The sequence below is a fragment of the Genypterus blacodes genome, unplaced genomic scaffold (assembly GCF_046128005.1).
Source record: "Genypterus blacodes isolate CSIRO-AG114 ecotype Tasmania unplaced genomic scaffold, CSIRO-AGI_Gbla_v1 ptg000120l_1, whole genome shotgun sequence".
Taxonomy (NCBI): domain Eukaryota; kingdom Metazoa; phylum Chordata; class Actinopteri; order Ophidiiformes; family Ophidiidae; genus Genypterus; species Genypterus blacodes.
The window spans coordinates 1,745,799-1,759,023 of NW_027466923.1; the positions used below are offsets into that span (position 1 = coordinate 1,745,799).

Sequence of the window (13,225 nt, forward strand, 5' to 3'; positions counted from 1 at the left end):
CTGTCACGGAGGGCTGGAAGCAACTTAGTGACCTTGACATTAGACTTGGCATCGTTGTATTTTTGCCTTTATGTCCCCTTAAAATGCAACAAACTGCCGCTTTGTGCAACCCCGAGGAAACAATTCGCAATAAACGAAATATAATGAGTGTAATAAATCACAGGTAACTCTCATTACTGCGAACTAACTAACTCCTATATGGGGATACATAACGAATGCAAAGTGTTGTAAAGTGATAAACTGCATGTTAATCATGGTTAAGTTTGATAAATGTAACTTCACTTATTTACATATTGACTCTGGATGCATTATTAGTGACATACAGTATTTAATTGATTATTTTGTTAGTTTGGAAACACAAATCCTACATACCTGAGTTGTCATTGTGTTAAAAAAGTTTTACTGGTACAAATCTGTTTTAAGTTTATAAGTTAGGGTATTTTCCTATCGGTGTAATTAATTAATACCCTTTTTTTAATTGACACATTGTTTGTGTTTGTGAGACTAGTAAGGATCTGGGCTTTATTACTCAAGAAAAGAAGGTAGTCACTGCAGTGTAGTCAAAGAAGGAAAATGTCGCCCTCTAGCGCAAACACGATGTATTTAATCAACCACACTACTCTCTTCTCTTCTTCTTCTCGTTTCCTCTGATCTCCGCTTGTCTCTTCTTCTTCTTCGGTGGCAAATGCATCGGGGAACAAACATGGCGGTAACAGCTGGACTCTTGTGTCTCCACGGATCCAAATGCAATACAATACAACACCTTCAAGCATATTTACACACTGATTTATGACGATAAGAGCTGCAACACACTAATTCTGTCAAATAAAATTGAGCAAGATTTTTTCTTTTTTCCAAATTGCTTTTAATATGGAGATACTGAAAGTACAGCTTACAACAAATGGACACTGACTTCTGGTTCCTTTATATATATTTATAAAGAAATGACATGAACAAAAATAATTAGTAACTGATAGCTTGTTACAATATTACTTTTGGACCAAACAACAGTCATGATATTCACAAAGCTAAAGGGTCAAAGGTCACACTAAATACCCATGTCCTCATTGGCCTCACACACTGACAGGACAACATACGGAAAAACAAAACACGATATGTGTGAGAAGTTTATCTGAAGAACACGATGGAGACAAAGAATTCAATACTTGCCACAGAAACAATCAGTTTGTTGGCCTTGCTTGAGAATTTGTTTCACCGCCTTACATCATTCATATCAGTTCCCTAGGTAACTGAAGGAAAGAATCGTATCTTTAGGAAACGCCTCAGTCAAATTGAGTTAGCAAAGACAATGCAATCTAATTTGGCGCATGGACGACACAATGAGTACCAGAATATTTAGATGATGACAGATAATTATTTCAAATTCTTTTAGTTTGTTTTTCCACGACTCATCAATTAGCTGACAACATCAGCTTTGTTCTTAAGAGGCCAAATTCAAGCCTGTAAGAACAAACAAAAGAATTATTGGAGCCTGGTATGAAACATCCAAACATATATCTGTTAGAATTTGCAAAAAACGATAAACAACTTCACCTTCAGAAAGATAGTCTCACTTTTAAACAAATCCAGAAATAACTAGACTCACTTTCTTAAATATGTTTTTTTTATATTTATTTATCTTTATCTCTCTCTTTTTTTTAACACAAGACCAAAGTGGTTGACTCACAATTTTCACAAACAGACAAAACATTCTATTAAAGTGACAGACTATTGAAATGTGTTTAGGAAGCAGTGCTCATGTCAAAGTCTGTACAGTTTCGCCCCAAAAGGCAAAGAGCAGAACATCACGCCGCAAATCACTCCATCTTTGACTCCTCCTTCATTTCCTCAGGGACCCTCGGATCCATCTGAGACCTAGCAGGTGATTTTGCTGAACGTGCTGTTGTCTCATTGTCTCCTTGGCTTCCGGTGGCTGGGCCGAGGGTCCGGTCGTCGCTTGGTTCGGTACTGGTGTTGAGGAAGGCTTGGTACTGGTTCCAGAAGCCCGACGAGCTCCTGGTGGCGGGAATGTTCAAGGAAGTCATAGATGTGGAAGCGGGAAGTTGATCTGAGGAGGAACGGCTACTCCTGGCTGGTGGCCGTGCCGTCTTGGTTGCCACACCATGATGCTTCATGTGCCCCTGTGAAGGAACAGAATTATAAGAGTTTAATATGTTGTTTGGGATTTTCAAAGACATTGTACCAACACATCCATGAAATTTAGGATAATATATTTCTTTCTCCTCACCTTTAGTCCACTGCGACTGGCATACTCTTTTCCACACTCAGCACAGCAGTAGGTCTTCTTCTCTGAGCGAGACATAGGCGATGGGAGGGTCGGGGCAAGGCTGATAGGGGCGGACGTCTCATCTGGTTCCACTGGTCCTGATCCACCTATCATATCACCTTCCACCTGGTCTTCCCTCCCATACGAGCCGAAATGAAAGCTCTGACGCGTCTCCCTTGCAGAAGTTGCAGCTCTCTGTGATGCAACTCTCACCTCAGCATCCATAGTGTCTGCGCCTTCTGACGTGGATGCCATTTGGGGGTCTTCATCAGGCACAGTTGCTTGGTCTTGCTTTGGTGTTGCTGGTGCAGGGGACTGGGCTTTGTCTTCTTCCATGGATTCAAGAAATTCAGATCTTGGGGAAACCCCTGATTCCAGAGTTGGTGCTACATTAGGAATGTCTTCATTCAGGATGGGGGTCGAGGAGGAGAAGGCAAAAGGGACCGGCATACTTTGTAAGTCCTCCAGGTTTGTTCTGGAGCCAGGAAAGACATCAGATGACGCAGGAGCTTCATCCTCTGCAGGGTCCACTATCATAACATTAGGAGACACATCAGTTTTGGTAACAGCAGAGAAAGTGGGTGAGGAGATGGATTTAGATAGATGCCCTTCAACACTGGCTTGTTGTTCCACGATGGCATCTTCATCGACCGAGGAAGTGTGATCCTTCTGCTGAGTGGCAGGAATGGGGTTGCTGACACAAAGCACAGGGGGATCTACGCTGCCCAAAGGTGAACTTTGTAGGGTGGGATTTAAGAAGGGGTCTGGGCTGAGGTCAACAGGAGGGATGAGGTCTGGACTGGAGGATCCTGACTTGCTGGGGTTTATAGTAAAGTCTACAGGATTCACAGTGACTGAGCTTACTGTCGGTGTTTGGAATTGTGAGCTTGGAGCTTTGCTGTAAGACTGGCCCTCTATAGCAAGAGGAGGTGTTTCACTAGGGGCGCTGGTGAGGTCATTGGGTTGGGACTGAGACTGTGGTATAGGGTTGGTGTTCAATTCAGCTTGGGTCTCATTTGTAGAATCATCCGCGCCGTCTGGCGGCAGCTGCCCACCAAGGTGCATACGGATGTGGTGCTGGAGCACAAGAGCATTGGTGAACTTACGCTGACACAGTGGGCAAGAATTCTGGATCCTTGCATTAGGTAAACGGGCGTGATGGGTGGCCACATGTGACCGCAGGCTTCCTTTGGTAGAGAAGGAGCGTCCACAGAGCTTGCATGGGAAAGGTCGTTCTCCAAGGTGCGTAGCTTGGTGCAGACGCAGTGCCCTGGGACAGCTCAGGACCCGGAGACAAACGCCACACTGGTTGATCGCCAGGTTACCAGCTGGACCGGCCATGTTCACTGATGGTAGGATTCCCCCTGCCATAGCACTCGCCCCGTTACCGCTCAGTCCTAGCGCAGCCACCATCTCACGTGTGAAGTTTGAAACAGAAGCGCTGACAGAAGTGGAAGATGGCGTCGATGCCATGACATAGGTGCTAGAAGCGCTGACATTCGTGAAGCCACTATTGATGGAACCTCCTGAAGAGGTGTTTGTGCCACTAGTTAACAACTCTGCCATGGAGCTGGCTGTAGAGGAAGATGCCCATGGAACAGACGAGCAGGTAGGTGCCTTCTCCAGCTTCTCTACCAGTCTCTGCAGCTTGGATGTTTCAGATGTGGGCGTGGCGGAGGCTGTGGAGGAGGACAATGTGCTTGGGGTGGAGGTTTGTGCTCCTGAGGCTTTGGGGAAGTGAGAGAAGGGGAAAGAGAGCTGAGAGAGAGTGGAAGAGGCAGGGTGGTGGGAGCTTGAAGAAGATGATAGCTGGTTGTGTAGCAAACCCAGGGCTGGATGTTGGTAGAGGGATGAATGTGTGGCAGAGGTGGAGGAGGAAGTAGATGCAGCTGGGAAGAGGAGCTTGGGCAGGTGTGCTAGCTGTGAGTAGGCTGCAGGGGGAAGCATGGGGGCATGAGGGGGAGTATTTTCATCAAAGTGTTGTTGCTTGGCACCCTTAAGTAACCCTGTGATACTGGAAGAGGAAGACAAAGAAGGGTTGGAGAGGAGGGAGTTCGCCAGAGAGGAGGAGGGGGATGAGTTGGATGAGGCGGAGGCGATCGAGGCCGCAGCCGCTACAGCTGCGGCACGGTTGAGCTGCAGGAGCGAGTGGGAAATCAAAGCCAAGTCCACGCTGGGGGGGAGGGGTAGAGTGGACGGGGTAGGACCTCCCGATGCCCCCAGAGAGAAGCCACCCGAGGTACCGCTGACCTCCAAACCCTCTCCACATCCTTCCTCATCCCTACTCTTACGCTTCTTCTGAATCATACTCATGCCGCTGTTACTGCTACCAGCAGGAACAGGCTGTCTGGGATCCGAAACCCCGGTGGGGCCTAATGCCATCCCAAACAAAGATGGCGGCAGGAGGGAAAGCGAAAGCTCCGGGTTTTGCTCACGGTGACGTAGGAAGTGCACCTTCAGGTTACCTCGGGTAGTGAAGCGGCTGAGACATACGGGACACTGGTAGGGCCGTTCACCTGTGTGTGAGCGTAAATGTATCTGCATGGAAGAGTCACTAGTGAACACTTTTCCACAAAAGCGGCAGGCATGCTGTAACCGGCTAGAGGCGGCAGAGCTGCATGCAGAGGAAGAACCTACTGAAGCTGCTCCTCCTGAGGCAGACTGCAGAGCATGCTGGGATGTGGAAACAATAGACACTGACGTGGGAAGAGAAGAGTTCAGGAAGGACAAACTGCTGTGTGCGCTCACTGAAACATTATTTGGCGATTTCTCATGAAGATAGCGGCTGGGCAGAGCCAAAGACAGGGCCAGTGGGTAGGTGGAGGACGCCATGGAGATGGTGGAAGAGGAAGAGGTGGGGGGAGCCGCAGTGTTTGAATTGACTCTCAGGTAACCGTGTGCCCCTGTAGCCTCTCCTGTCCCTTCCATCTGCGGCTTGTGGGGCTGCAGGATTTGTGACAAGGAGTTGCTTGGCTTGGAGGGTTTGGGGCCTGACTGGGAGGGTTGCAGGGAGGAGAAACATGCCAGGAGAGGAGCCACAGAGATGGAGGGCTTGTGTGCTGTTGGCTGGGGTGTTGGGCTGCTGGACCTTTGGCTACCTTCCAGGCAGAGCTGAGGTAGGGGAGGCAGGAGATGCTGGGAGGGCGTGTCTATGGTGTAAGAAGCCCCGCCGAGGCGTAGAACCTGCCGACAGATTTCTTCAGTTATTTGCATCTGGTGGATCTGCCTTTGCTGCAGCACCCGCAGCTCCTCCAGGATCAGTGCGATGCTCAGCTGTGCTCTAGAGGGCGCCGCTGAGGCTGATGTCACTCCTGGGCTCGGGCTGGGAGTAACAGGGCTCGGGGGGCCCTCGGGTACACGACTGGGACTTCCAGGGTGTGGTGGGGGGCACAGGGAGGAGGAGGAAGATGAGGAGGAAGACGAGTTAGTGGTGGTCACCGACACACCCAGCTTGGGAGAGGCCATGTGGGTAAAGTGGTCTAGAACACTTGTAGAAGCAGTAGGTTTGCAATCAGAGGGGCAAAGGGCAGGTGGATGTTGGGCGAGAGAGGGGTAAGAGCAGTCAGGAGAGAGGGAGGACTGTAAGTCTTTGAGGGTCTGGTGGGAGGGCTGGCTAGGTGAGCAGGACAGGGGTGGACCCTCAGCGGGTAGAGATGGGTGAGTGGTCTGAGAGCCCTTGAATGATGGATGGAGAGCGAGGGGCAGTGAGAAGCTGAGCGGAGAGGAAGCTGTAGAGGACAAGGGAGAATCCGAGATATGTGGAAAGGAGAATTCACTGGAGTAGTTTACTGCCACTTGGTCATCTGAGGAGCAAGAAAGAAGGAACATGTACATTTATCATCATAAACAATGACAAAAATACTATTTGTACATTGTGTACCAGGGTGATTTTGAATGGGGCAACATGATTTCTAACAAATAATATCAACCTCTTGCTTTAACTTCCATTTTCAGATCACACAACTTTTGCCTTTTCCTCGTCTGGTTTAACCTCATCAAATGCAGCTTGGCCAACACTGCAGCTACACACACGTCATGCAGGCAGAAACATGTGCTTTCACACACACACACACACACACACACACACACACACACACACACACACACACACACACACACACGCGCGCACACACACACACACGCGCACACACACAGGCGCGCGCACACACACGTAAGCACAGACGAACACACACAGATTCCACTGGTCTGCAAGACTACACCACTCACCCATAGAAGAGTCTACCTTGTTTCCAGGGCAACACAAGACAATGGACTTTACCTCAACCCCCATTCAATAAAAATGCCAGATACACACACTTAGACACTCTGCCATCCCTCCCTCTTTTCCCTCTTCCTTCCTCCATTCAATCTGACTTTCATCTCCTCGGGAGCCCTTCCCCCCCAGTAACCCAATGAGGTGCTCCGGGTCAGGTCTAAGTCGGGTACTGGACACTGTATTGTGTGTCTGATTGGCTGGGAGACTTGACCTTAAGAACATTGGGGTCGCATTCCTGATATGGTTTAGTGAAAGGCAGAGGAAGAGAAGCAGCGTGTTAAGAAAACAAACAGCTCAGCAGACGGAGGTGTTGTCTCACAGATCACCTCAAAGCTAAACTTGCCCTAAAATGCACGAGCAGAGGTGAAAACACACATGAACCACACACACACACAGACACACATATACTGTATGTCATTGAAAAACACACATGCATACAAATGTGAACACTTTGTATGCAAATTGTTTTTATGCACAAGCAAATATGCACATTAACATTCACTTGCGCCTGCTCAAATATGCCCCCTATCCCTGTAACTGGAGGGGACAGAAAGCCACACAACTACACACACACACACACACATGTGCACACAGACACAGCCACAGCCACATACACACCGACTTCTTCATGGGTATGCTCATGCTTCAGTGCCCAGCAACAAAGCTCAAAAGGAACAATGGGGTCTCATGCTATTGCAGTCACAACGCCTTCTACAGTACCTCAAGCTTTCCTTCCCTTGACCTTCTCATCTGTTGACTTCTCAGCTTCTCTCCTCCCCTCACAAGTTTGTAAAATTCACTATTCTGTATTTTCGTGTAGGTTTTCTACACCCCAGGTTCTCTCTGTCTCAACCTGGCAGTGGGTTATTATACTAAGTAGAGCTTTAGGCGGCAACCACTGTGGATGAGTTTATCAACCTTTTCTCAACAAATCCCCTTAATTCATGGAGAGAATGTATTACAATTAAGATTAAATGTGGCCTTCATCTCAAATAGAAATGAAAGGGATGCAAAATTTATCCTGGAAATGACTCAGTAAGTATTATTCGTGAAATAGACAATTTAAAAATGAGGTTTAAAGAAATGCGTTCTTGAAAATACAAATGTACACAACTTGAAAATGAGACAATACATCAGAAAAAAATCACACTATAGAACTCACTACAGCCCAAAATTACAATACAGCTGCTACAGGAGAACCTTACTGTGACTTCATGTGGACAAACTTCATCCAGTGTAAATGTAATTTCACTCCAAAAAATACTTTTAAATAATAATCTATTTCTCACCATGCTCAAGTGTCCCACAGGCATCGAGGGTCGGGTTCATAAGCTGCTGGGGTCGTTTCTGTTTCCGACGGGACATACTTCTGCAGGACCGGACCGATGCAGGGGCACATTGGCCAACACACAACTTTTATTCTGTCTCCCTGCACACTGAAAAGGTAGGTATCTAAAATTACTTGGTGTAAAAAAAAAAAAAAGAAGAGAAATGAAAAAAAGCTATCACCCCCCCCAAAGAAAAATCACAACGGTCTGTTTTCAGGTTCACGTTGGTGGCATTGTAGTGCAGAGAAAGAAAAACAGAACAACTTGTTGAAGACTAAAGTGCCAGAGCATGTGTGACAGTTTCTTTCAACAAGTCCCCCTTTTCTCAAAACTCACCGTTGGCCCTCCTCTTCTCTTCTCTTCTCATCTCCTCTACACACACACACACACACGCACACGCACACACACACACATGCACACACACAGCTCACTTGTTCATCCACTACTTTGCATTCAAATAGTGAGTGTACACCCCTTCTTTTGAGCCAAGAGTCCTCCACTGCCCCTCTTTACTAAACCCTCATACATTGATGCTTAAGTTCATCACATAATGGCTCTAGTCTAAGCTTCCTATTGGGGATATGAGTCTATAAAATCACTACTCCCTCCTTCCGTGCGCTTCAAATTAAGTGTGCAGGTGGGCACAAATATGAACGACAAGTAGGTTTCACTTAATCCCGGTTCATCTTTATGAAGCACCTGGATGCCCATGCACAGTAAAGGTGGGTGGTTGAGGGGGGGAAGGAGAGGGGAGAGAGGGAGGGAGGGAGGGAGGGGGGAGGTGGGTGATCCTCCCCGCCTCTAAACAGCCTCCTGTGTGAGCTCAGTAAACAGAGGTGGAATTTGCAACAATGGCGTTGAGGGAGCACAGCTGAGTGAACATCACCCTCTCAGAGCCTCTCCAACACATAAGGCCAGTGACTGGAGGCACAATGCTCCCTTTTCACCCTCATCCCGACTGCTTACCACGTGGGGAGAGGTAGTGAAAGAAAGACAGACAGAGTGAAGGGAAAAATCATCATTTTTCAACCGGGGCCCTGTGACACCCAAACACCCCTCCACCCCCCCATCTTTACCTCCCCTCCTTGTCTCTGAGACTTGGACGGAATAATAAAACGCATCAGTGATTTCACCCAAGCTGAGTCTGCCGTACATTATATATATATATATATATATATAAAGATATCTTATATGTAAGGTATCGATTTAAATCTAAATTGCTTAATGTGTCCTCCTTTGTTAGGGAACATAAAGCCTATTCATTCAACATAAAGGACCATTCTTACGCTACAATTCAGTCATTCCTGCTGTAATCGTATACACACAGCATGTTCCTTATCTTATACATACAACACTATAAAGCATAATAATATAAATCATGCACTTCATTGACTAACATACATATTTTTGCCGGATCGAAATAACGAATAAGTGCATTAAACATGTTAATCCGCCGCTTTAGTTTCTTCTATATAACCCAAAGCTCTATTGAACTCTATTGTTCCACCAAAGCGTTCGTATTTTTCGTGCCATCTTGCCAACATGATCGCATCGTAGCGACGGCCGGACGGTTGTCGGTAATGTGTGGAAACAAGCTCAAAATACGGTGCTGAGATGCGCGGTCCCGCTACTGTACGGAGACCTGTTGCACGCCATGCGCGCTCCCACATCATAACAAGTTATGATTCATAAAATTTTATGACTGCTCAAAAAAAAAAAAAAATAGTCCCGGATGTGCGTTTCCACACCAGGCCGCTCGTCGCCGGCAGAACCCAACGTATAGAAAGCACAAAAATAACTTACCATGATTGGAAAGATGATTTTTGTAGAGATTGAGTGTGTTTACGGGGGAAGATAGTGAAGCGTTTGTTGGCCGGGGCTCGACTCCGTCTCTCAGCCGGGACACTGGCGCAGCATTTCCCTATTCACTCCCATAGATGCGCAGTCGGACAGCCGCATTTTTTTCAATTATTTATCTCCGTCGTAAATCGCGTCTGTTTCGCTTAATGATAAAGCGTTATTGTGCCTGGATGTGTTTACTCATAGTCCGCAGGCAGGCAAAGGGGGGACGGCAGGGGCGGCGCTGAGTCTGGGTTCCGCTACAGGGGGAGGATGAATCTTTCCCGGCCGAGCTTTCTCCCCCTTTCTTCGGCTCTCGTCTTTTGTATTTGTCGGGGCCTGCCCTGCTCCTGTCCGGCCTGTCTGCGCTCTCTGCGGTACTGTCTGTCTGTCTGTCTGTCTAATCTGTCTGTCTGTCTGTGTGGTTAGCTGTCTATCTCTCTGTCTCTTATAATTAATGGCACTAGTCACCCAGACGGTCCTGTGGGAGCAGTGACCGGGTTCAGTGTGCATCAGGCCCTGCAGGGCTTCATCAGTCTGGCTGTGATTTAAGCTGCTCAGGTGCGGATGAGTGTGGATCTTCCATGTTATTAAGTAAGAGCCAACGCTTTTTAGGCTCACAGAATGAAAATTTACTGTCTGACTAAAGTGAGTTCCATCAGAATGGAGGTACACTCTTATACCAGAGGTCTTAAACAAGGGGTTTGGACTCCAGTCATAAATTTGGTCAGTCCACTCCACACTTGACTTGGACTCGAGTCCTTAAATCCTGAAAGACTCAATACATTCCCACACACTGAGGACCAAACATTATTGAATTATACACACAGTGATCTCAATATATAGTTGTGTTATACAAAGAAATACTTGTGACTTGCAAAACAATGACTCAATGACTCCCACTTCTGGTTTTAGTGGCAGAAATTGGTGTAGAGACTCGCGTTGCACAATTCAGAATTGGCTTTGGCAGGCATCACAAATTTGCTGGCTTTATTATTGACTTGATGTAATGATAATCATTAAAAAAAAAATTGCAGTTTACAACAATCCCTAGAGCAAAGTTGAACATTAAACAATTATACTAATGTTATGTTTTAGTTCATGTGCAGTTGTGGAGCAGGTTATGAAGTTGGTATGGAGTGATTACAACTTGTTAAGGATTTAAAACTCGAGCTTAAATATGACTTGATTTATGACTTATCTGTCTTGCTTGAGACTTGAGTCCCAAAACTTGAGACTCACTTCACTTTTGACTCACAAAACAATGGCCAACATTGTCAATACAGAGGATATAATAGCTGCACAATGTAAGGAAACACATGGAGTTTGAGTTTGTTCTACCTGTCATCATATTTTATTGAAAACCAATACACGTACACAAAAGACGCACAAAATGGAAGAAAACCTACAGGGATGATCGAGAGATTTTCAGGTTAATGGCGCTTCATGCCAAGTCATCATTGTACTTCCTTAAATGTGACTGCTATGCTAGATGAAACTCAGATTGGATTAAAATCATCACCAGAGAGCTGATCAGTTTATGAGCCTGATCAGGTCTCTGGGACATTCAGGCTGATTCCTGTGGAGTGAGTGGATGAGTTGATGGTCCATTGATTAGCACCATCACAGTATAATGATGTTTGCTTTAAGTGTCAGCTGTTCCAATATCTCACCCAGATATCTATTCTCCGTGTTCTGTGTTGTGTTTACTGCCTGGGTGGTTTTTCTAAACTGACAAGAGTTTAATCTGAATGGGTTGCCATGATAGAGGCACTGCCAAGTCAACATCAACTCCCCTGTTCTGATCCCTTGGCTAATGTTGTACAACAATTACACCACTGGGTGTCTCTCAAGGACACACATTAGAGGCACACTGCAATGATGTTGAGGCATATTTTTAGTATTGTGTTTTGCGATGGAGTGATATGATTTTGATAATAATTACCCCAAAAGCTACAACAATGATATTTTAGCCATAATGTTCATTTCAGCCAAAACATTGTTTGAAGTACTGCACCAAAAACAAGAAAGAAAGAAGAAAGAAAAGAAAATGTTTTATGAAAATCTATTTTATGAATGTTTTCTGATGCAGTCTTATAATAGGATCAGCTGCAAAACATAAAAGACAAGCATCCTTAGTCTGACTGCAGTGTAAATTTCAAAAATATGCAAATAAAATGATGGTTTTACTTCTCTATATGGCCTTAGACAAATGCCCGTGTTGCCTCATAGTAAAATCATCTTGGGTTCCTGAGACAAATTCTAATCTAGAATTTGGCTACAGCTCTGGTCTGTCACGGTAGATGCTCAGATTACTCATGCTAAGCAAAACTACAAAGTGTGTGAAACTTCATTTCCCTGAAATAAACATTATTCAGATTCTTCCTCTGTAAGTCGGCACATTATCTATCGCTGTCTCCCTCTGAGTGCTGTCTGCTACAGCAGGGGAAAGCGTCCACAGTGTCCCTTATGTCCCTCCTCAGGAATTAAACAGTCTGCCAAATGCAGGCCACTGGTCAAAATAGTCAACAAATCCATGACTGAGTCCTCTGTGTTTGGGTTATAACATGTGAGAGAGTAGCAAACAACAAAACAGTGCATGGCCCCAAAATCCTTCTTGTTGTTCTTCATTTTGTGTCTCCTAGCTGCACTTTTTTGTGGGCCTTTTTTGTGACTGGATGGTGAAGATCAACACAAAGAACCTCGTGTGGATCAGGAAGACATAATACAGAGTGAAGGTGGTCAGTGAGGGTCCAGAGGGAGATGGAGATCAGGTTGGATAAGCTTTCTGTGTTTGTTCGAAACTGGGCAGACCACCATCTGATACCTCTCTGCAGAAATCAGCAGTATGACCCAAACAGGTGCTGAGGCCTAAATGGACAAACAGTCATGAAATGCAACAGGCTCAAATGTAAGACTGGAGGGTTTGGTCAAAGCAACGACTGATGAAACTATGGCGATGGCGACCTGGATCAGGTTTTACAGAAGCAGGTTTAAGGAGAGGATGGGAGCTGCTGAGGAAAGAGAGGAGACATCTTTTATTGTACATTAACATTTCAAGCTGAGAAAAAAAGGTCTCAATATGGTCCCAGAAAGTCTGTCACTGTTTCTCTTCTCTTCTCTCACTGTAGCTAGTTCACTGTCCAGGAGCACATTGGATCATGAATAGTTATGGGATGATACTTCTAGTTTGTTTTATTCATTGAACAACCATTATGGCGAAATCTATCATGGTAAAATGCAAAACAAGACCATGCACTTTTGCAGAAAGATTGGTTGTGGGTTGTGCAGGTTGTGTAATTGCCATGACTAGGATATTTATACTTCAGCTGTAAACAAAGATGAGGAAACGAATGAGGAGGTTTTAATTCACATTAATGTTCACTTTGAACACCCTTTGCTTTGGGGCATTTTAAAGTATTACAGAAACACTCTATATATACTAAATATTTTCCATGTACCACCGTTTTTTTGATAGTCACAGATTAAACACAT

General features: G+C 45.6%; 1 protein-coding gene across 1 annotated transcript; it reads right to left on the bottom strand.

Annotated features, from left to right (window-relative positions):
- Window positions 1-878: 878 nt before the first annotated feature.
- On the bottom strand, window positions 879-9,909 carry sall2 (spalt-like transcription factor 2). The gene is made up of 4 exons (XM_076162104.1): window positions 9,695-9,909; window positions 7,853-7,999; window positions 2,249-6,090; window positions 879-2,141 (listed from the first exon to the last, which is right to left on the bottom strand). The coding sequence occupies exons 2-4, from the start codon at window positions 7,926-7,928 to the stop codon at window positions 1,818-1,820; spliced, it is 4,242 nt and encodes a 1,413-aa protein (XP_076018219.1). The 5' UTR covers window positions 7,929-7,999; window positions 9,695-9,909; the 3' UTR covers window positions 879-1,817.
- Window positions 9,910-13,225: the final 3,316 nt, after the last annotated feature.